Source organism: Lepisma saccharinum, chromosome 1 (genome assembly GCF_977018435.1).
Source record: "Lepisma saccharinum chromosome 1, izLepSacc3.1, whole genome shotgun sequence".
Taxonomy (NCBI): Eukaryota; Metazoa; Arthropoda; class Insecta; order Zygentoma; family Lepismatidae; genus Lepisma; species Lepisma saccharinum.
In genome coordinates this window covers 192,772,700-192,798,613 of record NC_139229.1, presented here as the reverse complement: position 1 = coordinate 192,798,613, position 25,914 = coordinate 192,772,700, and the positions used below count along the sequence as shown (strand labels likewise).

The following is a 25,914-nucleotide window of genomic DNA, read 5'->3' as shown; positions in this document are numbered from 1 at the left end:
TCTCAGCATATCACACCACTGCCTGCACGCGTTGTTGAACAGTCGCCATTTCTATTTATGCGACCATGGCACTGCGTAGTGAGCAAACGGACAACTTCAAGTCATGAAAACAAAACTTGAAGATCTGGCCTTTCATTTGATGTTACAGTTATTTCACAATTCTTCGTACTTCGTTCACAGTAATTAATTGAAATTAGGGAGATTTGAACGGAACACTCTGTATTATTAGTTATACAACTCATAATGATTATGAATGTTCATTTTCATGATTTCCAAATGGCATCCCTGCAACATTAATTTTTCATGCCATGTACAACTTATGTAGAATCTCTGCAATTAGTAAGGTCTTATATTATTTTTCAGTAAATCTTGACTACAAGCTTATGTAAACTTGCCATGATTGCAAACCAAGGTATACATATTGCTCAAATATCTTTACAATTGATGAAGCAGTAACTTCTTCTAGCATCATAATTGCAGGAGACATCCTACTCAAGCACCAAATCAATTACCAATATGTGCACACAAGAACTTTACCTTATAATTGTCAAAGTCCAAGTTATCATCTACGTGATTATCCGGGGTAAAAGGTTCCCCTATCACAGGTTGTATTGCATTATCTTTTGATCGTAACACAGGAACAAAGTAGATGCCATCAAGAAGGATCCTGATCTCTTCAACAAGATGTGGATTTGGGTTTGACATCCTGTTGCAAATAATCTGAAAAAAAACAAAACAATGAGACATTATTTTTATTTAACTCTTAATTTAGGCTCTTATTCTTTTCAGTTTCAATTGACAAACGTTATCTTAAATGTTGATACCATGAAGTGAAATGATAATATACAGGGTACCTACAAAAGATCCGACACGTTTCAACTGTGAATAAAATACAAAAGAATGTAGATACAAACACACTAATATTTGTATTGACCCTTCCACCCCACCAGCCTTTATTTCCCTTTACCTTTAATCTCTCTCTTGCACACCTCTTCCATGGTGCCTTGAGAGCTGATCAATGTTGTCGAATAGGGGTCATAAATACAACATTTTTCCCAAGCCTAGGTTCAAACTACAAAACAAAAGCACATAATATGAATGGAAAACTCGAATTGGAAGTACTTGATTAGGGAAGTTTATTCGTAATTCAAATATTTATTGCTAGAGGTGATTGGCACAAGGTTCATTATATGCTGCTTCTATTTATAAACAAGGCTGATTCAATTTATAACTGGAAATATGTTGTAACAAATATTTATTACAAGCACCAAATGAACCACAGTACTATGTTTCACTAAAAAGTGTTTTCTAAAAGATAATAATAATAAAAAAAAATGTTTACTTACGTTATGCGAGTATATCCCGTTGTAAGCAACGTTTCGGGGTTCTTACCGCCCCCTTCTTCAGGCTATTTTCTTGGCACAAGTCAAACCTGCATGCCACGTTAATTATGTAAAACAAGGAATAGGGTAAAAGGTTTCATTTGGAATAAAAATTGTTAAAAGACTTGCCCTTGCCTTGATAAAAACTTTCCATATCCATAATCAACCTGCATAAAGAACCACCGAAAACGTATAAAAGTTAAAACTTAAAACTGTTAAAAACGCCCTCTCCTCAGTCACCCATGATGGTATCTGCTTGCCCTTCTTGTGGAATGCAAGATGTTGTTTCTGGCTATTCCCTTCCCACGTTACTCCCCTGCCCTCTGCCCAATCCCTACGACACTACCAGCTCGAAAACCGAAAACCCGTGTTTCCTGGGCTGCGCAGATTACTTAAGCCATGACATGAAATCCTATTTTATTTTTCTTAAGTACATCCCATCTTTTAAACATCCTAGTCCAAATTTCATCCAGGTTCCCGTCATCCCTGTTCAGTTTCCTGTTCCTTTCTTTCCATATATTAGCAGCCTCATATATGTTCCTATTTATTAGTTTATTTTCTCTTCTGATGGCCTCCCTTTTCTTAATTTTATGCTGTTTTCTATGATATGTTCAGATAGACCTGTTCTGGGTATTTCCTCACTAATGTCCTTATCGTGTTCTTTCCACCTCACCCCCATGCTTCTTCCTGTTTGACCGATGTATTCCTTAACACAATCACACCTAATTCTATATACACCCTTCTCTTCTTCCTCTTTTTTCATTTCCATTCCTTCCCTCTTGTACTCAGTGAAATGTTTTTCAATGTTGCATGGAGCCCTCATTCTGCATTTTATGCCATATTCTTTTACTATTTTTTCAGAAACCCCTTTGAAATACGGAATCCCCGTAAATCTATATTTCCTTTTCCCTCCCCCTTCTTCTTTTCCCTCTTCCTTATTGGTCCTCCTTTCCTCTTTTTCGCAAAGTTTGTGTGCTCCCCTTTGTATTCTCCTCATTTCATTCTCTCCATATCCATTTCTCTTTCCTACACCCATGATCCATTTTTCCTCTTTTATCAATTCCTCCTTATGATTACAAAGCCTTCTTGCCCTAATGGAGAAATTTAAGAATACATTGTTTTGTACATTTGCAAAGATGGCTGATGGAAAAAGGTTTGGATGCCGTAGTCGTGTGGGAATATGTTAGGTGGTTTCATCTACAGTAGTGCAAAATTAAAGCAACACACACACATGGAGGAAACACACATGAACATTGATTTATTGCCCCACACTCCCTATACGCCTTCATGGCGTGGTGCTATGCACAGGGGAGCACTTTACCTTTTTTTTGCACATAATTAGTATATACCTTATAAACCACAACAAAAGAAACACCGCTTCTATCCCCAGAGTTCTTCGGTGGGGGGGGGGGGGACACTTTTGTGTGCATACACACATTCAGTTAATTGTAGAATCCAAAATCAAAAACCGCTTACGTCAGTTCAATATGGTATGTGACCATCTCTGGCAGCAATACAATCCTGACAACGTTGTGCCATGTTGCGAATCAGGGCACAGATATCATCTTGTGGCAATAATGCGAATTCCTCCCGTAGAGCATTGCTCAATTCCTGGAGAGTGGTTGGTGGATGCGATGCTAACGTGCTCTAATGCGTTGTCCTAGAGAATCGCCAACATGTTCTACTGGATTTAAGTTGGGTGAGCAAGCAGGCCACCCATGAGCACAATATCTTCACCTGCCAATAAGTCATCCACCAGCCCTGCTCTATGAGGATGAGTATTATCATCCATGATGACAAACTCTAGGCCGACAGCACTTCAAAACAATCGAACATATGGAGCCAAGATCTCATCCTGGTACCTGATAGCATCTCCTCTGTGCCATATTGTATTGTTTACATGTTACAAGTTAATGATGGACTGATAGAAGCAGTCACCAGAAGTTACACTTGCAGCTAGCAGCGCTGCAGTAATCATCAGACAGTGGCCATACAGTACTGCAGGACACAGCTTCCATCTTCCATTTGAAATACACATCCATGACACCTTGTATACCTTTACCAGCAATTAGGGAGATTTGTATGGGATATTTCTACCTGCAGGCCAGATTTGTGTTTGTTGCTTAAATTTTGCTCACTAGTGTAGTTACAACTACTTCTGCTTTAACAGCAAGATATATGTACAAAAGAAGGGCTAGCTATGGGTAATCCCTATACATTAATAAAGAATCTGAGCATGCGAAGAGAACAAAAATCAATGTATTCTTAAATTTCTCCATTAGGGCAAGAAGGCTTTGTAATCATAAGGAGGAATTGATAAAAGAGGAAAAATGGATCATGGGTGTAGGAAAGAGAAATGGATATGGAGAGAATGAAATGAGGAGAATGCAAAGGGGAGCACACAAAATTTGCGAAAAAGAGGAAAGGAAGACCAATAAGGAAGAGGGAAAAGAAGAAGGGGGAGGGAAAAGGAAATATAGATTTACGGGGATTCCGTATTTCAAAGGGGTTTCTGAAAAAATAGTAAAAGAATATGGCATAAAATGCAGAATGAGGGCTCCATGCAACATTGAAAAACATTTCACTGAGTACAAGAGGGAAGGAATGGAAATGAAAAAAGAGGAAGAAGAGAAGGGTGTGTATAGAATTAGGTGTGATTGTGTTAAGGAATACATCGGTCAAACAGGAAGAAGCATGGGGGTGAGGTGGAAAGAACACGATAAGGACATTAGTGAGGAAATACCCAGAACAGGTCTATCTGAACATATCACAGAAAACAGCATAAAATTAAGAAAAGGGAGGCCATCAGAAGAGAAAATAAACTAATAAATAGGAACATATATGAGGCTGCTAATATATGGAAAGAAAGGAACAGGAAACTGAACAGGGATGACGGGAACCTGGATGAAATTTGGACTAGGATGTTTAAAAGATGGGAGGTACTTAAGAAAAATAAAATAGGATTTCATGTCATGGCTTAAGTAATCTGCGCAGCGCAGGAAACACGGGTTTTCGAGCTGGAAGTGTCGTAGGGATTAGGTGGAGGAGAGGGGAATAGCCAGAAAAAACATCCTGCATTCCACAAGAAGGGCAACCAGATACCATCATGGGTGACTGAGGAGAGGGCGTTTTTAACAGTTTTAAGTTTTAACTTTTATACGTTTTCGGTGGTTCTTTATGCAGGTTGATTATGGATATGGAAAGTTTTTATCAAGGCAAGGGCAAGTCTTTTAACAATGTTTAATCCAAATGAAACCTTTTACCCTATTCCTTGTTTTACATAATTGACGCAGCATGCAGGTTTGACTTGTGCCAAGAAAGTAGCCTGAAGAAGGGGGCGGTAAGACCCCCAAAACGTTGCTTACAACAACGGGATATACTCGCATAACGTAAGTAAACAGTCTTTTGCTTTTTTTTTTTTTTTTTTTTTTAAACACTTTTTAGTTTACCAAAGTGAGTAATTTGCACGTGTGCAAATATGAATACTATGTTTCAACATAGTCCCCCTTAGTTCAATGCACCTACGCCAGCACTTGATAAGGGCCCTGATTCCAGAGGAAAAAAAATGTCTTGGACGCGTGTGTAACCACTCATGCATTGCTGACTGGACTTCGTCGTCATTCTGGAACCTTGATCCACTTAGTGCATCTTTCAGTGGGTGAAAGGTGTGAAAATCGGAAGGTACGAGATCGGGCAAAAATACAGGGTGGGGTAAGCACTCAAACTTTAGGTCCTCAATGGTAGACAATGTGACTCTGGCAGTGTGTGGTCTTGCAAGCACACCAGTGGACACCAGACCACGTCCTGGATAGTTTCAGTTTTTCGCACATGAGTGTGTCATGACTGATATGGTGGGCTGATCCTACACTTATTTCCATTTGGGAAGCAATTTCACTGACAGTAATATGCCAGTTCTCCCATATCAAGTCCTCCACTTGAGCAATGTTGTTTCCGTGACTGCAGTGACAGAGCGACCTAGACACGCAGAGAATCTTCAACACTGGTTATGTCCAGTTTGAACTTAGCCCACTCGTACACTTGTGATCAACTTATACAGTTGTTACCGTACTGAACTGTCATGCAGCAATGAATTTCTATCAGTTTCACGCCTTCACTCAACAAAAATCTCACGACACTTCGCTGCTCCAGCTTGGAGCACTCCTGTAAGGGTGCCGCCATCTTGTGTAATAGTTTCCCAGTGTTCCGTGTGTGAGGCAGGCGTGCCAGGCCCAGCTATGAATAGCTTACAGATGCCTTCACAAAATAACAAACATATAACAATCACAGTTGTACTTTACATTTTTTATACAATATTTCTGGTTATTTATTGAATGCACCTTGTATTTGCAATTTATCCACAGGTACATTATTCAAAATGTAATAAATTCTCTAATGTGCAACTGTGGTTTCCACCATTAGCATTTCCATTAACACAGAAGGAGTATATCTACCTCTGTGGGTCTACCCAGTACTTAATAAGATTCTGATCACCAACAGCAAGTTCCTAGCAGAAACTATGGGAAGCATTCTAGCACGTTTCCTTACGCAGCATCCTCTTTCCATAGCCTGCTTGGCATACAGTATCATAAAATTGCAAGGAACGTAATAATTTGGTGTGCTCTCATGAATGATTGCATCAATGGCCCATCTTTTTTGTGGAACATACTTATTTATTTATTTATTTATTTGAGAAAATTTCAGATACAGCACAGGTGGCCATTTTACACTGAAATTGTCAACAATGAGAAAGCAATAATTATAATAAGCATAAAAATAAAAAAAATAAAATAAAATAAATAAATAAAAATAAATAAGAAATAATTAAAAGTAACAAAACAACATAAAAGTGAATAGCAAATGAACAAAAAAATAAGTAAGAGATGGCACTATGTGATATTAATTACAAGTATTTCTTCTGATAGAAGACCGAAAGGCAAACTCGGAGGAAAATATATCAATACTTGAGGGGAGATCACTGTATTGTGCTGCAAGTCTATAAAAGAGAGATCTTTTTTGAATTTCTAGTCTAGGTTTTTTAGTATAAAATAACCTTGTATTGCGAGTTGTGCGCATAGGTACTCTAAAGTGGAATTCCTCAAGGAGTGTGTTGCAGCGGATTTTGCCATTCACAATTTTGTATAAGTAACTGAAATCATTCTGCAAACGTCGCTGATAAGCAGTTTGTAAGTTTAGAAAAGACAAGAGATGAGGAGATGAAAAATTGCGTAATGAGGGAACCCTGTGACGGACTATAGCTAGGAAGAAGTTAAAGACTGAATCGAATCTGGAGAGGTGAGTGGGACATGCCATGGACCAGACGGGAGATCAGTATTCTATTATTGGGGAGATGAATGATTTGAAGTACAAAGTGAGGGCTGAGATGTCACTAATTTCAGTGAAACGGTAGAGTAAACCTAAGAGACGCATGGCCTTTTTTGTGGTGCATAAAATATGTTCCTCAAATGTGAGCTTTTGGTCGAAAACAATGCCTAGGTCCTTGTGAGAGGATACTGCTTTGATGTTATTGCCAGAGATGGAGTAAGATGACTTTAACAGATTCTTCTTGAGAGAGATAGTGAGAGTAGTACACTTGTCAGGATGTAATGTAAGGCCCCATGTCAGGCACCAGGAAGTAAATGTTGCTATGTCATTCTGAAGAAGATGAGTATCGTCGGAAGTGGAGATTTCCCTGAAAATTTTACAGTCATCTGCGAAAAGAAGGTAATTGCTAGAGGGAGCTGTGAGATGGTCGGCAAGGTCATCGACGAATAATATGAACAAGAGAGGTCCTAGAACACTACCCTGTGGAACTCCAGAGAGGACAGGAAGAAAGTTAGAAACAGTTCCAGGAAGAACAACACGTTGTTGGCGATCGCTAAGGTAGTCTGTGAGAAGGGTGAGACATTTGCCATGAATGTTGAATCTATTGCATAATTTGTGAATCAGAAGACGATGACTAACAGTATCAAAGGCTTTGGCCAGATCAAAGTATATTACATCCAATTGTGAATTATTTGAAATGCATTCCATAGCATGTGAGAGTAAAACAGACAGGTTTGTAAGACAGGAGCTACCAGGAAGAAAACCATGTTGCTTAGAGCTTAAGTACGGAGAAACAAATTTGTACAGTCTGTCTTTGATTACTTTTTCACAGATGATGGACAGAGGAGAGAGTAAGGAGATTGGTCTGTAAGATGAAACAAAATTTTTGTTACCACTTTTGTGAATCGGTGTGATGTTAGCTTGTTTCCAAGCGTGAGGAAAGATGCCTTCCGAAAAACATCTGTTCAAGAGAATGGAGAGGGGATAGCACAGGGATTGCACAGTTTTCCTGAGGAACATGGTGTTGATATCGTCCGGTCCTAGGGCACGGTGAACTGAAAGAGACGACAATAGATCCTTCACCTCATCGGGTGTAGTGACAAGCATTGTTAGGGAGGAGGAACAGACTGATCTTACGTTTGGCAACGCTGCAAGGGAAGACGGGGTGCAGAAGTTACCATGAAAATAAGCGTTGAAGAGTTCTGCCCTTCGGTCCCCTATCGCACTTTCACTATCATGCGTAATTTCAGCTGGAATCCTACTGTTATTTTTCCTTGAGTTTATTAGATTAAAAAAGTTTTTTGGGTTTTCCGGGATTGTTGCAGTGATATTGTCTATATGTTCCTTATATTTTTTTCGAAGGAGATACTTTGAGTGTCGTCGCAGAGCCGCAAAGGTATTGTGCGTGTGTTCACTCGGGAAGCCCTTCCAAAGTTGCCATGCTCGTGTCTTGTTGGCCAGTACATCCCGCACTTCGGAGTCGAACCAACACGGAAATCTACGAGAAGATATTTTCCCTGTAGGCACGTGGTCCATCACTGCTGCTTGAATGACACCTGTAAATAGGTCAGCTGCCTCGTCGACCGTCCCATCTTCCAAGATGCACCAGGGGAAGGAGTCGAGGGAAAGTCTTATCTCCTCCCACGGCGCTCGGTTCCACAGGTAGCGTTTGTTCTGGATGGAGGGGCGATGACCTCTTCTAGGGGGTGGGGGGATGAGAATAGAAACATCCAAACTGTCGTGGTCGGAGGTCAGGAGGTTCTTACGTGCCGTGATACTAATATCGTTTAGGGTGGACAGAACATAATCCAGGTTGCTGTCCTTCCTGGTGTTGAACAAATTATGTTGTTTCAGGTTTAAACCACAGATGAAAGTTTCAATAAACCATGCGTCGTTCGTACACTTCGCTGTTCCATTCACAGGGTCTTGCCAGTCAATTGAGAGGTTGAAGTCACCGAAAAGCGCAAAGTCTCCCAGGGCAACTGCCGCAAGCAAAGAATCTCGACATTCTTCGAGGAGGAACAAAGGACTGTTTTTATATGGCCTATAGTAAGAGCCAAGGAGAAGCTTCTTGGCACCGGTCACTGAAACTTCCACCCACAGTATTTCACAGTTCCGTTTTAAGTCGTGGCGTACTTTGCTTGGCCATTTTGAGTTAACACAGATCATAACGCCCCCACCACGAGTCGCACGATCGTTCCGATATATGGTGAAATGGCTTGCGAATGGCAGCCACATCATCCATTTACTCAGTAATGTTGGAATATTTTGCATTCCCGCAAATCAAGGAGCTTCAAGCCAATCAACATTCTGCAACATGACGGTGCACCACCTCACAGAGGTGTCACTGGTCCTCAGGAAGGAGGATTGGACTAGGTGGCCTACTTCATTGAACCCTATGGTCACACAACATAACCCCTTTGGACAAATTTTCTCTGGGATGTAAAGATCAGATGGATCTTTACTGGTTTGTATATGTATGTGTTATACGTACACTACCGACAAAAAGTTTAAGACCACCATGAAAAACGGCCAAAAGATCAGTATGGAGTGTTATATGGAACCAACGATTCCTGTCCAAGAAAGACGTGACGATGATACACATGGAACATGCAATGTAGTCTAGGTTGAACCTCGCAAGATGCGAAACCATTTTTTTGCTGAATGTGTAGCATGTGGTTGGCAAACTGGAAAGTGACAAAAACATTGCTGAAGCTGGCAACATTGCAGCTGTGTGCGTGAAACCGGTCAGTACGGTAGCCAGCCTCATGTGCATGCTTATCAGTGGCTCAGGGTCAGTTGCTGTTCATGCAGGAGACATTGCGAGCCCATTATTGTGTGTGAGGTGTGCAAGTTAAGTGGAGCTGTGTGAAATGGCCTGTCATCGTGGGGTACAGGCAATTTCAGTTGAAAAGCATGCTGTGATATGTGCACTGAAAAATGAAGGTTATTCGGAATGCGAAATAGCAAGAAAACTGAATATTTCCAAGACTTGTGTTCATTGTGCATTGGACAGATACCGTAAAACCAACAGTCATGCTGACAGTGCACGTAGTGGAAGAGCTCGTATAACGTCTGCAGCTGACGATAGATATATTACAGTAACTAGCAAACGGAACAGGCCCCTAACAGCACCAGTCATCACTGCTTCCCTGAATAACAGCAGAGTGACGCCTGTGTCCGTGTCAACGGTGAAGAATAGGTTGCATGAAGAAGGGCTGCATAGCAGAGTAAATGCTAGAAAGCCATTGTTACGACGTGTGAACAAGACGAAACGATTGGCCTGGGCTAAAATGCACCAAGGTTGGACTGTGGATAACTGGAAAGGGGTACTCTGGACCGACGAATCCAAATATGAATTATTTGGCAGCAATAGGAGAACATTTGTGCGTCGAAAGGTCGGCGAGAGAATGAAAGAAGTGTGTCTTATTCCCACAGTGAAACATGGGGGTGGAAGAGTAATGGTGTGGAGATGTTTTGGCGGAAACCAGATGGGGGACCTTTATAAAATTCAGGGAACATTGGTAAAAGAAGGGTATCATCAGATATTGGTGCACCATGCCATCCCCTCTGGTCATCGTCTTGTTGGTAATGGGTTTATTTTTCAACTAGATAATGATCCCAAACATACATCCAAATTGTGCACGCAGTATTTGGAACGCAAGGCAACAGAAGGTGCATTAGTTCTCATGACGTGGCCACCACAGTCTGCTGATCTTTCACCAATTGAACTGCTATGGGACTAAATCGATAGGGACATCAGGAAGACGTTACCTAGCAACACTCAACAGCTATGGGAATTCATCAACGATGCTTGGCGTAACATTCAACCATCCTATCTGGACAAACTATTGGAGCACATGCCACGTGTTTGCGCTGCTGTCATTAAGGTCCATGACGGACATATTGATGAAAGCAAAATATGAAGTGACATTAGTACATGTACCTATGTTTGAACATTGCTAAGCAGATTCTTACATCTGTTTCATGTACATTAATTACGAAATACATTCAATTCTACTGATTTTTGGCACTTTTTCCTAGTGGTCTTAAACTTTTTGTCGGTAGTGTAGAAGGAACAACTAACAGGTTTTTATGTGTGTTTATATGTATGATTTTTTTTGTTTTTAGAGTTGCTGTTTAAAGTCCACTTTATGCACAGATAGGTTAATCAGGACTGGACTTACAGTTCAAAGTGGGATCCAAAACAGTGTGTGCCTCTACAAAGTATCGAACCCAGGACCTCCTGATTACAAGGCTACATAGAAACAACGCCATCAGTGAGGCAAATGTTTACATATTTGATTGCATGTATGTGTACAAATTTGATTATTCTTTACTGGACATATTAAGTTTCCTTATGTTAAGCTACCCAGCTCTCGTTTGTTTGTTGTTTTTTTTAAAAAAAAAAGAGCCGTTGCCATGAAAAAATGCAGGTCTGTGGGTAGAACATCCACAGGCAACCAGCCCCTACTATAAAAGCACCAGATTGGCCTTATTTGCTTTATTTTACTTCGCTTTTGTCCCAATTTTGGTTTTGCAAAGATCGGGATGAGTAATGATATGATGACATTGTTGAATGGATATTCACAAACATCCATACCTAGGCCGGGATTCAAACCCAGGACCGCTGACATTGTAGCACAATGTGCTAACCACTCTGCCACAGGGACCAGCACACCAGATTGGCATAACGAAAAAGTTTTTACCCAGATTTCCAATGGTGAGGACCCTTCATGTCTGAGGGCAACTGCTATCTATTGGATAGCACTTCTCTCGACATTTTCAGATATTTCCGAGTTACATCATAATGCCTAGCATGCTAACGTAAAAATGAAGTGAAAGGAAATGCAACAAAACACTCTCTACTAGTGTGGCTAGAAGGCTACGTTACTGAACGGAATATCATTAAGTTGAAGGTAAGCTGAGGAGATAGTTAGGCTAACTCTGTCTAAATGGAAGTACCAATGGTGCAAGCCATAGGTGCACATTTGTTGATTTAGAATTTTGATTGATTTTGAGTAAGCCCCACATTATCACCTCCAAGATAATGGTTTGATTAAATGAATTAACTCGTTGAGAAAAATACTGCCAGTTTACGCATTATACATTCATGTTCTGTATTTATGCAATAATTACCTGTAGTGCAACAGCCCGTGAGAGCCAGGGCATACATACCAAATACTGACCTCACTCCCATCTGTCGAGGTGGCAGATCATCCAACAAGTTATGGGGTGACACGTGGTCAGCATGACAAACCTCCAGTCGTCGTTGTAGGTTTCCATGACCAGGTTACGCTACTCATTCATAGCTTCCCCATTTCCCCACAATGGTGGATGGCCACCAGTCCCATACACAGGCTGAAATTTCAGGAGAAAAGTTGTTATCCTACCCCAGGAGACTCGAACCTGCACGTGTCTGGTAGTCGGAGCCCAAACCATAATGCCTTAGACCACACAGCCACGGTGGGGATCTCCGTATTTATCTTTTGTACTTAATGAACTTAGGACAGGTTGAATTGTTGTATGAATTTCCAGCCTAGTTAATCTGCTCTTGAGGCACCGTGGAAGAGCTTGCAAGGAGAGAGATTGAAGGTGAAAAGATGTATAAGAAGGCCGGAAAAGAAGGAAGTAGGATCACTTTTTACAGGGGTTATTGAAAGACATTGATGAATTGAAAGCCAGAATAAGAAATTCTACAGCCACTGTGGATGTTTGAATGCTGAACCGAACCTACAAGAAATCAAATTTTGCCTTGATAATCTCTTTGCCACAAATGAAATCCAAAGTGAACAAACATAGGACATAGAAGTTTTTGATTTTATCTATCCATCCATGCTATTTCTTTGTATCTGCATTACTTTGTTTTATTCACGATTAAAATGTATCAGACCTTTTGTAGACACTATGTACTAGAGTACTGCATTGGACCACTTTCGCTCGAAAATACTCGATCGAATCTCACACGCTCGAATATATAGAACATCAAATATCATTTCAATGGGACAATAATAGTACAAAAATATGTGTAAAAATTCGTCCTGGTAGTTTCAGCCCATAATCATCTATTCATTTTCATATATTCTATGCATTGGTAAGATAGACTAAATTACATTTTAACATGGAGATGATGACTATGTTCACTAAGTTTCCATTTCGCTGCGTCTTTCACTTCACGAAGCAATTTTGAAGGCCCACTACCACAGACAAATTACGGTTACACATGAACTACTGGCTTCGAGCGTATACCAATCGTTTGAATGTTCGAGCAATATTCACTCCAGCGAAGAAACTGTCCATTCCGTAAGCCATCTACCATCATCCGTACGAACTATTAGACGATCGAGCAAAAAGGCCTCAATGAAGCACTCTACTATGTACTATGGATATAGTGTGAATATATAAATTTCCCATTGAGGTACAAATGAGGACAGCTTAGTTACTATAACATGCTGCTTGAAATCTTTACAAATTATGAATTCCGGTTTTGTAACTGTTGAAGTAAATACAAGACTTGAGTAGATACAAATATAGAAGAGTAGATACAAATATAGAAGAATGTGGAGATTAAAATTGTTCAGAAATTTTGCATTAAAATATGCTTGCGAGAGAATCACTTATCACAAAATTTTGTTTCGTTACACCATTTTTTACCAGAATTAAATAAAATGCTGCCATTTGCTAAATTGCAGTTTAACCAGACTCCTGAACAGTCATCTCTAATAGACATCAATATAAAATCAGCCCTAATATGCACAAACTCACCTCATGAGGTATCTGACCATGTTTGTTCTTCATGCATTTATCACACTGTGGGTAACTAACAAGCACTTCAACCACCTTTGCGGCACCAAACTTGACAGCAAAATGTAGAGGTGTCTCATTCAATCCTTTGTCAGGAGTGTTTAAATACAAATCAAGCAAAAAATTTGCTCTTTGTCTAAGATTTTCCACAGATTCATCCTGGTAGAGTAGCTTCAAGAAAGCACTGTCTGATATCGTCTCTAGCACCATTTCTGCAATTTCGGCATTCTTGCTTTTAGCAGCCACATGAAGGGCATTGTAGCGAGCACCCTCTTGTAAAATTGCCGGAGTGTCTACACTGCTGATCAGGTACCTGGGATTTGAGAAGACTAAAATAGACACTAGATGCTTATCACCTGATTCAATTGCCCTCCGGAGTTTTACTAAATCCTGAGATTTAGGTCCTTTGTAAGGGCTTGGTTTTTCTTCAACAATGCCTGAATTAGATTTAGGGCTACCTTCCAGCTGTCCGTTTGATTTAAGAGAGTCAGAGGCTTTGTAAGGTACAGAAATTGCAAAATCTTTAGCTTCCTTGAGTGATCTAAATGATTTGAATCTTGCTCCTTTGTATTTTTTGGCAATTTTCAAGGCATCCACTCTGTTTGTATAAACTGGTAGAAAATCTGCAATGAAAAAAGTTAAAAATTAGATTCACATAACTTTTATAATTTGTAACAACACATTCTTTACTTTCTACTGCAATAATGGATTTTTCTCTGATCAGTGATCAGGTGAAATTGTTAATTTACAGGCTTTAACATGCATACTCATTACATGATATTTCATGGATATTAAGGTTTCATTTTCATTACGAGTGTGTTTCGAAGTGACTAGCCATTTCTTTCCTATTGTCATAGACTAATGCTGCCATCTATTGAGCAGTTCATGTGTTGCCTGATCATAATTCTGTTCCTATTTAGTCTTATGTAAACAGGTTAGATGGATCAGGCACGAAGCTCTTAGCACTATAATTACGCCAACAAATGTTTATGGAACTACTTTACACAATTTGAAATTTTGTTCTATGATAAGTTCACATTATTCATGGATAGGCTAATAGGGACTGGACCTACAGTTTCAAGTGGGATCTGAAACATTATGTGCCTCTACTGGGTATTGAACCTTGGACCTTGATGGCAAAGATGCTACCACTATACCTTTGGAGAGGGTTTCTTAAAATTAGAATCACACTTCTAAATGTTTACGTGATTACGTTAGGTGAAATAAATGCACTGTTACTAATTACATTTTTGGGTAGGTTAGAACCCTTAGGTTTGACTGTCTTAGTATTCCCTTTAGTTTCTCTTTCTCCCCATCCTTGTGCATAGAACATTTTCGCACATTTTGTACCAGAAAACCTAGTCTTCTTTTTTGCACAGGGTATTTAAGTAAATACAGTGAATACATATACTTTCATAATTTGACCATTTTATACATTTTTAAACTTTGTTAGACTGCAAGACTACTATCCATGTAAAAAATATTGAGTCCTTGGTTTACATGTTTGTAAAATTGTACTCCTTGGGAATAAAAAACTCAAATATATCTTATTGGAAAGCTTGAAATATCTGCTTTTAAATAAAAGATATTAGTCGAGTTTGGAATACCTAAGAAGCTTGTTAATATGATAAAAGTATGCACCAGTGAAACAGAAAGTAAAATTTGTGTGGGTATTAATGTGTCTGACAAATTTACAATTCATGATGGGTTAAAACAAGGAGATGTATTATCTCCATTCCTCTTTAATTTTGCCTTAGAATATGCTGTTAGGAAGGTAAAAGAAACTAACAAAGGACTAAAATTAAATGGTGTTACTCAGTTGTTAGCATATGCAGATGATGTAGACTTATTAGGGGATGATATAAATACTACAATTAAGAATTCATTCATTCATTGTTTTCTGCCTAATTGGCAGGTTTTCACTGCAATCTCCAGCTTTCCCTATTATCTGCCTTATGCTTTGTAATAGCATACAACCCAGTTAATTTAATATCATCCATAAGCTGATATCTCTTTCTTCCACGGACTTTTCCTCCTTCAACCATTCCCTCCAAGGCATCCCTTAGCAGGCAGTTAATTCTTAGACAGTGTCCTAACCAGTTTCTTTTCCTCTTCTTGATGGTCTCCAGTATAGATCTTCTTTCACGAACTCTTTTCAGTATGGTTTCTTTTCTTAGCTTGTCCGTCCATTTTACACGCTGCATTTTTCGCCATGTCCTCATTTCTAAAGCTTTGAGTCGTTTTTCTTCATTTCTTCTCAACGTCCAGGTTTCTGCACCATATAGTGCTACACTCCACACAAAACATTTCACTAATCTCTTCCTTAGACCTATGTCCATGGGTCCACAAAAAACATTTTTTTCATCTATTGAAAGCTTCTTTTGCTATCGCGATTCTCATTTTCACTTCTTGGTTGCAGCTCATGTCACTGCTTTTAGTGCATCCGAGGTACTTGAAGCTATCCACTTGCTGGATTCTTTCACTGTTTGCTCTCACATTAATATTCCTTTGTTTCCATCCTATAACCATTGCCTTTGTCTTGCTTACATTAATCTTCATCCCATACTGCTCACAGCTGCTGTTTAACTCCTCTAACATATTATTTATGGTTCTTTCAGCCTCAGCGAATAATGCCATGTCATCAGCAATTTTTATGCAGTTTATTCTTCTTCCTCCCAATTTGACACCTCCTATGCCCTGGAAACAATTTTTCACTATATCTTCTAAATATATCAGGGTGCGAAATTTCCGGTCGCCAGGTCGCCATTGGCGACCAAAAGTTTTGGGCTGGCGACTAAAATTTCGTTGTTTCAAATGTGTGTCAAACACGCCTCAAGACTTCACCTCTTGAGAGAAACGGCAGAAGTTATAGAAGAAATTCTAAAACTCAGTGATATCCACACTATTAGGTGGTTAGCCAGCAAAGAACGTGCAGTAAGAGCTCTCTTGCAATCATGGAAAGCTGTTTTGACCCATCTTGAACAGGTGGCGCATGGAAAAGACAATGATGACGCTAAAGCTAAGGATTTGCTGAAAAGTTTGAAGCAATTTAAATTTGTTAAGCTTCTGTACTTCCTTTTGGATTTCTACAGGAAATTGAACCCTTTAAGCCTGGCACTATAAAATAAGAAATTTTGATTTCATCTCTGAAAATAAAAATTGAAGACTGTATTTCAGTTTTGGCTGACAGGAATCTAATGTTGGACCAAGCGAACAAGATTTCTTGGACCATGTATCCATTTCAGGGAAGATCAGGGATGTGCAGCTCACAAACATTGAAAATGGAGAGCAAGAGTTTCAGACTGTTAGAGGAAACTTAACAATGCGAAGGTGTACATCACAGAAAGATTGCAATCTATATCAACAGATGCGATTGCATCTCTGCATGTTTTCAACACCTTGGGTTGGCCTCCTAAAGAAAATATTCTTCAGTTTGGGATAGAATAAATAAAGAAGCTCTACATATACTTGAACCCGAGCCTTTATAATGAGAAAATGGAGTCCCTTCTCTGACTTTGAATCAGGCGCTGGAAAAGATTCAGTGAGGAGTGTTCAGCAAGATTCGCCAATTTGCTCCAGATTTTGACATCTTCATGTGAGAGAGGTTTCAGCTGTCACAACAGACTCAAGACTACTTACAGGAACTCTCTGAAGACTGAGACACTGGATGATTTGCTCAGAGTTTCCGTAAACGGACCCCCCCCCCTCCCTGTCAGAGTTTGACCCAGCAGCTGCGATTGATAAGTGGTACTTCAGTGCAGAACAACAGCGCTACACAAACATTAATTCCTAACTTTTTAATAATTGCTCATATTTTTATTATTTATCAATATAAAATAGTGGCGACCAAAGATTTTAGTCCGGCGACTGATTTCAAACTAGAAATTTCATGCCCTGAAATAGATATTAAACAAAGTAGGCGATAGGCAGCATCCTTGTCATACTCCTCTTCCAATTTCGCATCCTTCTGTCATTTCATCTCCTGTTCTCACTTTAGCTTGTTGATTCATATGTAAGTTGCTTAGAAGTCTTCTCTCTTTCCAATCTACACCAATCTTCATCAGAATATCTGAAAGTTTAACCCAATTCACTCTATCAAAGGCTTTCTCCAGGTCTACAAATACTACAAACACCTCCTTTCCTTTCTCTAAATATCTTTCCCCAGTGGTCCTCAGTAAACCAATTATATCCCTTGTACCTCTTCCTTTCCTGAAACCAAACTGTTCTTCCTCTAATTCGCCACTGACCTTCGAGTATAGGCATCTGTTCAGAATTCTTTGAAGAATTTTTGCCGAGTGAATATCAAGTTGATTGTCCTGTACTCAGAACATTTTCTGGCATTGCTTTTCTTCTGCAGAGGTACCAAAACAGTCTCCGTGAAATCTTGTGGCCAATCCCCTTTCTCATAGATTTCATTGCATAAGTGCAGTATTTCTATTTTTCCATCTCCCAGGCATTTGATAAGTTCAACAGGAATTTCATCAGTGCCCGTTGCTTTCCCATTCCTCATTTCTTTAAGTGGTTGCTCAAATTCTTCATTCAGGATATAGTATCCTTTCTCATCATCAGGCACGTCTTCTTCATTTTCTACATTCAGACTGTTTTGGGCGATTCTCTTTCTGGTATAACTCTTCAACGTATTTTCCCCACACATTTGATATTCCTTTTTTGTCTGTGATTTCACATCCTCCCTCATCTTCTATCATCCACATTGTTTTCCATTTCTTCTTTTGGAAGCCCAAGCAGTTTACTTCATGATACATCAAGTAATACCTTCCCCTTTTTTCCAGTTCTTCAATTTCTTCACATTTTTGTTTCATCCATTGTTCTTTTGCCCTTTCAGTTTCTCTTCTTAGCTGGTTATTCAGTATCCTGTAATTATTTCTCCCCTCTTCTGTATTTACATTCTTCCATTTTCTCCGATCGTCCATTTTTTCCAGCATACTATCAGTAATCCATGGTTTCTTTGCACTTTTCCTTTCCCTGTAGCCTATTGTTTCATCCACTGCCTTCTGTAAGCAACTTTTTATTTCATCCCACATCTCATTCTTATTGTTACAACTAGCTTTAAACTTAGTATAGTTTCCTTGGAAATTTTCTGCAAATTTTTGTCTTTCTTCTTCTTCCCTTAGCTCCTCTAAGTAGGGTTTCTTGCTCACCTGATTTTGTGTTATCTTCTTCAATCTACGATTGATTTCTGCTATTAGCAAGATGTGGTCTGAATTAATGTCAGCTCCTGGCAATGTCTTCGCATATTTCAAAGAATTTCGAAACCTTTCTTGTACCAGTATGTAATCTATCTTGTATCTTTTGCTATCTCTTGGACATATCCAGGTGTATCTCCTTCTCTCATTTTGCTGGAACAGTGTGTTTCACAAAAAATTTACCAGGCTTTCCCCTCTCTCATTTCTCACCTAATCCATACCTTCCTACTGTACTTCCATCCTGCCTTTCTCCTACTACAGCATTCCAATCACCCATTACGATAATGCATGATCCCTTTCTCTCTTTTTCTATCAAGTCTTCTATCTTCTCATAGATTTCCTCCACTTCTTCTTCTGACAACCCACTATGTGGCATATACACTTGTAATGCTAAGTCTTTCTTCTTTCCTTGAAGTTTCACCATTTTAATTCAGTCATCCACATAACACACTGCTATAACTTTATGTCTCACAACTGGTCCTAGCACTATTCCCACACCACGGTTTCCTTGTTGATCACCTCTAGAATAGAACATCTTGAACTCATCACTCACTATTTCACCATTTTGTTCCCACCTCACTTCTGATATTCCCATAACATCTACTTTGTTTCTTCTCATTTCTGCTTTTAAGTTTTCTAGCTTTCCAGACTGTAACAGGGTTCTGACATTCCATGTTCCAAACCTTAATCTTATCTTCTGTTTGCTTCTCTTTTCCCCATCAGTGTCCTTTGTCATAATGTGTCCTTCCCAGACATCCGAATGGGGGGGGGGGTAGTTTACGTCCAGAATATTTTGCCTTGGAACGACTCATCATGATTGCAGTTTTTTTAGGGAAAAGATATATGCGGTAGCTTCCTGTTGCTTTCCGCACACCACTCTCTCTTTCGCATCTTGAAAGACCCCAGGGGGCCCCAACGAGGAGGTGAGGATAGTGAATTTGGCTAAATGAGCCCTCCGGACTTCACCAAAATTGACTGCACCAAACTTATGGTGTTTGGATATAGGTTGCATATCAGTTCAAAGCAGCTAAAGAGATACTCTATGTGATCAAAAATATCCGGACACCAGGCAAAATGTGTGTTGCTCAGGGTGGATACAAACAAGCAGAAATGAAATTCCCTGACTTTTCCAGGTTTTCAAGGACAAAATTTACATTTTTCCCTGACATTACAAACTAAACTAAATCGATGTTTTTGCAAACAGAAATAATTGGTTTGGTTTGAACCACTTGTGCCTCCACTGGGTATCGAACCTGGGACCCCTTGATTACAAGGCAATGACGCTACCACTGCACCATGGGGGAGGCCCGCAAACAGAAATAATAAACTCACACAGATCCACGTATGGTTTTGTTAAGTACCAATATTGTCTTCTATGAAATTGACTTAATTTCTCTATTCTCTATGATTTGAATTCAAACTGCAAAATAGTGAATTTGGAAAATTATTAGAATTCACAAGCTAGGGAAGGATTACGGAATTTTGTCATACGCAGTAAGTTTAAAATAAAATATTTGTTCTAGGAATTAATTTGTGCGGTTGTTACGCACACATTGAAGCTGTAGTTCAAACACAAAATACATAAATACCTTAAGAAAAATATTGTCCATCGCGAGCCACCACTTTCGCCCATCTGTCAGGCAAGTTACGGATTCCGTGGCGAAAGAAGTCCTCATCCTTTGAAGCGATCCAGTCAGAGACCCATTTTTCGATATCTTCTGAAGAAGTGAACCACTGTCCAATCAAATCGTTATTCATGCAATCGAACAAGTAGTAGTCCGAAGGAGCAACGTCTGGTGAATACGGGGGGTGGGGTAAAACTTCCCATCCGACATTTTCTAAATAGGTTTTGACCGGTTTTGCGACATGTGGGTGAGCGTTATCATGTTGAAAAATAAGTTTATCATGTCTGTTCTCCCATTCTGGTCGTTTCCTGGCCAGAGCTTGCTTCAAACGCATTAATTGTCGTCGATAACGTTCTCCATTAATAGTTTGACCCGGTTGCAGCAGCTCATAGTACACCACACCTTTCATATCCCACCATATCCACAGCATAACCTTTGCACAGTGAATATCTCGTTTCAGTTGTGATGGACCTGGTTCACCTGGCTTCACCCACGCCTTTTTTCGTTTCGGGTTCTCGTAATGGATCCACTTCTCATTGCCAGTAACAATGCGATGCAAAAACCCCTTTCTTTTCTGTCTTTGAAGCAGCATTCGCAAATGGTTTTTCGTCTTTCAACGTCTCTGTCTTTCAATTCATGTGGAACCCAATGTGACATCTTTTGAATCATTCCCATGGCTTTGAGGCGTTTGGAAACTGTTGTTTGATCAACGCCTAATGCTTCTGCAAGTTCTTCCTGCGTTTGACACGAATCCTGATCGAGCAATGCTCTCAATTCTTCGTCTTCAAATTTTTTTGGCTGTCCAGGTCGCTCTTGGTCTTCCAGGCCGAAATCACCATTTCTAAACCGTGCAAACCACTTCTGACACGTTCGCTCAGCTAGCGCATGGTCACCATACACTTCCACCAAAATACGATGACTTTCGGTAGCACTTTTCTGCATGTTAAAGTAATGAAGCAGAACACCCCGCAAAAACACTTTATCTGGCACGAACTGCACCATGTTCAGTTGACTACAAAATGCTGTTGTTGACGCGTCAATCAACTATTATTCCATGGGATTCCCCACCAAGGGCTGTAGTGCAACAGAAGAAGAGATGTATGTATGTGTGTATATTAGGTATATACCAAGAGAGAGGCTATAGTTTAAATGTTTTTATTAATTGTTAGATTTTAATTAATTCTTGCTTAATAAAAATGATCAATAAGATTTCACACTTATATTAGTCTTACGTTCATATTTTATCTTTATTTTGTTTATGTTGCTATAAGGCTTGTACCCAGGATTATAAAAAGATGGAGGGGATAGATCCGAAAATGTTTAACAAAGAAAAGATAAGAATTCCTGTGAGGTTCATTGAATTGGGTTATTTATTTTGCTTTTCTTTTCTTCCAAGTTTGTCTAATCACGACAATGAGGTTGAGCGATGATATGAAATTGATGTGAAGGAACACACAGAACACCTATACCCAAACTGGGAATCGAACCCAGAACCCATTTTCGTCATAGCATGCTGTACTAACCACTCAGATACGGAGGCCAGCTATGTGTTCTTATACCAGGACCACTGAACAACCACGATAATTCTGTTTAAAAAAAATATGTGGTTGTAAATTAAATTGTATGTGATAGCAATGATTATAAGGGGTGGCTCAGCATATTTATTTTACTCGGGCAAGGTTGATTTTTGCCACCCCCTCCCAACTTTCTAGCCTGGCCCTCTATTTTCCATCCTCCAATATATACATGACCATGTTTTACATTTACGGTTTTAACGACGAAAAATAATAGCTTTAGTCTGAAATATTATAATTCTTTAGGCATGTGTTACATGATTTTTCAATGTTATTTTTTTTAAGGTTATAATAGTAATAACCCGTGGCTTGACACCACTTGGCCTATCTCCCGATGCCAGTGTCCCTCCCACAGTCCTACCTAGAGGTGTGGAGATGTTAAACTGGTAATGGGGTGACATCGAAGAGGGGCACGTCGAACCCTGAGACGTTATAGGAGAGTTCAGATCACGGGTTATGCTACTCACTCATAGCTCCACAATTTCCTTATGATGGTGGGTTGGCACTGGTCCTATATACAGGCCGAAAACCCAGAAACTGAACCCATGCCATCCCGCAGTTGGAGTCCAAAGCACAGCGCCTTAGACCGCACGGCCACAGAATAGGACTTTTATAGGTAAACATTTAAATATTTCATAGTTCGAGGATGGGCATGATTTGATTTATTTTATTTTACGTTTTGTGCCTCTTGGCTAATTTGCGAAGATGGGGATGAGTGATGAAATTATGAAACTGATGAATGGACAATCACAAACAACCATTCCCGAGCGGGATTCGAACCCGGGACCCATGGCATCGCAGCACGATGTGCTAACCACTCAGGCACAGGGTCCAGCGAGGGTGGGCATGACCCCTTCCCTGAGTACGGCCAGTGCTTAAAGTTGTTTCATCTAATAACACTAAAGCCAACCACAACAGAATACACATGACAACTACTAAAAATTATTATAATAAATGAATATTAAAATAACAAGTTTGATTTCATTCATTTTACTTCGCTTTATAAATCAAATCGACCAATTGTTGTTATTATTTTTATTATATCCAAGTAAATATATAAACACAAGATCTATCATGTCTGTCAGTCCCTTCTTCTTCAGTTTCGTTCACAATACCAGTCCATTGTGTTCCTTCGTAATAAAAATGAATTGTCGCACAATGTTCCTTTCTATTTTGATCTACAAATTTAACAAACGAAAGAAAAGTATCGGACTCTGGAATATTACACAAGGGGAAAAATTATAAAGCCACAGATGAACCAACTACAGAAAAAGAGACATTTCGTAGCACACAACTGACAGCAATACAAATTAATTCTCCTCATAGAAGCATATCTTCTGCTTGGGAAATCCATTGATCTTCCGAAGGTTTGCGATGAACATCTACCAAAAACAAGATGCGATAAACGAAACCAATCTTGTCACCGTAAAATGACTGGCACCTACTGACCACTCGTCGACGGGAGACAAATTTAGTACAAGAACTTTCCCTTTTTCCTCTTCTCTCTTGTTTGTAAGAATTAATGTACCAAAAAATGATATAAATAAAATGGACTTCCAATGTTGTGGCAGGAACGGAGTTTCGGTGCTTCTGGCTCACTTTAAGCACTGGTCCCATTATGCGGTGGAGGCGAATCCCACTTTAAACTGTAGGTCCAGTACCAATTAGCATATCTGTGCATAAAGTGGGCTTAAAACATCTGTAAGACCTGTCAAAAAAACAGTAAAAGGTCTTAAAAATATGGTTATCCTTGCAAACTTTTGACTACAGCACAGCCAAGTTTGCTGTCCAGTGTGATGGCAATGTTGCTCATTTGTTGGCAGCAGATGAAAATCGACGATGGAATGTGATCACTGAGCTGAAGCATTCAAAGAAATTCCAGTTCCCCAGCAATCACTCACAAGTGAGCTGCTCCGCATCTGCTCAGTCCTCCGAATGCAGCCCATGCATGCGTAGCATTACGAAATTGCAATTGAACAAAGGGAACTTGGGCCTAATATTTTGTTACTAAACCTTCCAGATATGGCTAAACCATCATGCCAAATTTCATATAAACCCAATCCTATGACCTGGATGTCCTGGTTTGACTATCATAGAATGAACTGGTATGATTACAGGTTACAGCCATTAAGTTTGGTAGCTTTAGAATTTCACCTTATTACCTTGCTGTACACGTAACGCTGTCCCCTTGAAATTAAAGGGTCCCGAGTTCCATCCCTGTTGGAGGAAATTCGCACAGTTGTTCACATCCACTTTAAACTGTACGTCCAATCCCAATTAGGCTAAATGAATATGAAACAAAACAAACTTCGGTACTTGTTTACTATCCATCGGACAGATTTCTTCATTTCTACAGAAGAAACTACCTACCGTAATAAGTTCCTGTAATATTGTCTAACATCGGGAAGGTGTTTTGTGTGAAATTCAGGTAAGTTTTCTGTATCCTGGAAACGGATTTCTTCAAATTCAAAAGTTTGGGGCTCATTTGGGGGCAGGTGACTCCGGCCAATTTCTAACATGCCTTTAACAGGGAGTCTATAGAAAAAGATGGGGAGCCAGAGCCGAGCGGAGGCGAGGCCGCGTTAGCGGTTGGGGGCGGTAGGTCATTTACCCCAGGGGCGGAGCCCGGAATCGGTGGGAAATTTGAGTCAAAAATTTCAAACGAAAATATTTTTTTTTGTTTAAATTTCGCACCGATTCCGGGATGAATAGCCCCAAAAACCATTCACGGAATGTTCCGCGAAGCAGATAGGTAAGTACGAATGTCAAAAATTAACGAAAACTCAGAAGTATAGGTGTCCGACGGATAGTAAATGGCTAGTCTAGTTTACGTCCTTCTTGCACTTTTACGTCCTTCATGCGCACTCCTTCTTGCCCGTTTACAAAACCGTGCTAGCAGACAGCCAGCGCTCCGGCATCCGTAGGGTAAGTAAGTTTTTCTTTTTACACCCTCTGTGGTGCCTACAAGGTTAGTTTAGGCCTGTTAGGTTAGGTTCCATTAGCACTCATTTCACCCCTAAATATGTGCTTCATCATCGAAAAATGTCCTCAGTACGTTCAATCACGCATATCCGGACAACATCGGTTTTTCTCGATTTTCTCCTCCAGGAAATTTTTCCTCGCCTTGGGATTTACTTTGTTGAATTCCATATAAAATAACCTTTCCAACGATATATGACACGTATTCGTTAGGAATAGGACGTAAACTAGACTCTTACCTAGTCAACTTTTACCCAAACTTCTTCTTGTTCATGCAGACAATGTTCATCAACAGCGAAAGATTCCAACAACTATCGGTTAGGAGTTTGACTACAGTAACTATAGCTCTCGGTTCGATCACACCCAACGAAAAAGAGTAGTTTATTCCCACTAAACCGAGTTAAGAGTACGTTCCCTTGCAACATACCTATATCTTTATTCGGATATTGCTTCATGCATTAACATCTAGATATGTACGGAAGCAGACTTAACAAAAAAAACAAAAACGAATGAATACATCTTCTTACCTTCTTCTTCTACGACTTGACAATCAACTGGAATTGAAACACCATAATAAACATCCAATTCTACTTCTTGTGTTTCTTCCATTGTACTGTGTCTTTATTTCCTAATTCCTGACTTACGCACACATTTCCACTTATAAAAACACAAAAATTACGTACACGCGAAATAAAATTCATGCACTTGGCATTTTACAATAGTTAACATACACACATCCTTGTTGCTGTTCTTGTATTTTTTTGTAGGCCAAACAGAAAAGCAAACGAACGTCAAAGTATTGAATTTGTAAAGATACATCGTGTTTGTCAAATCCGAATTTGTGGATTTTCATTCTAGTTTATTTTACGTACTCTTTCTTTCTTTTTGTTGTTGTTGTTGGAGGGCGCGTGCAGTTGAAATTGTGCATACTGCATAAAACGTTCTCTTTTTCCCATGTACGTTAAAGTGGTGGCCCCAAGTATGGGCAAAGGTGGGCAGTCGCCAAATAAATAAAAATAAAAAA

The 25,914-nt window shown here is 39.6% G+C and overlaps 1 protein-coding gene across 1 annotated transcript in view; it reads right to left on the bottom strand.

Annotated features, from left to right (window-relative positions):
• The window catches only part of Ankle2 (ankyrin repeat and LEM domain-containing protein 2), a 55,867-nt gene extending 30,219 nt beyond the window's left edge, over positions 1 to 25,648 (bottom strand). Inside the window, exons 1-3 of the mRNA XM_083110406.1 lie at positions 25,418 to 25,648; positions 13,470 to 14,131; positions 538 to 720 (exon numbers count right to left, since the gene is read on the bottom strand). Coding sequence (XP_082966532.1) covers positions 538 to 720; positions 13,470 to 14,131; positions 25,418 to 25,499 — 927 coding nt within the window. The 5' untranslated portion in view covers positions 25,500 to 25,648. The remainder of the gene's footprint in view (positions 1 to 537; positions 721 to 13,469; positions 14,132 to 25,417) is intronic.
• Positions 25,649 to 25,914: the final 266 nt, after the last annotated feature.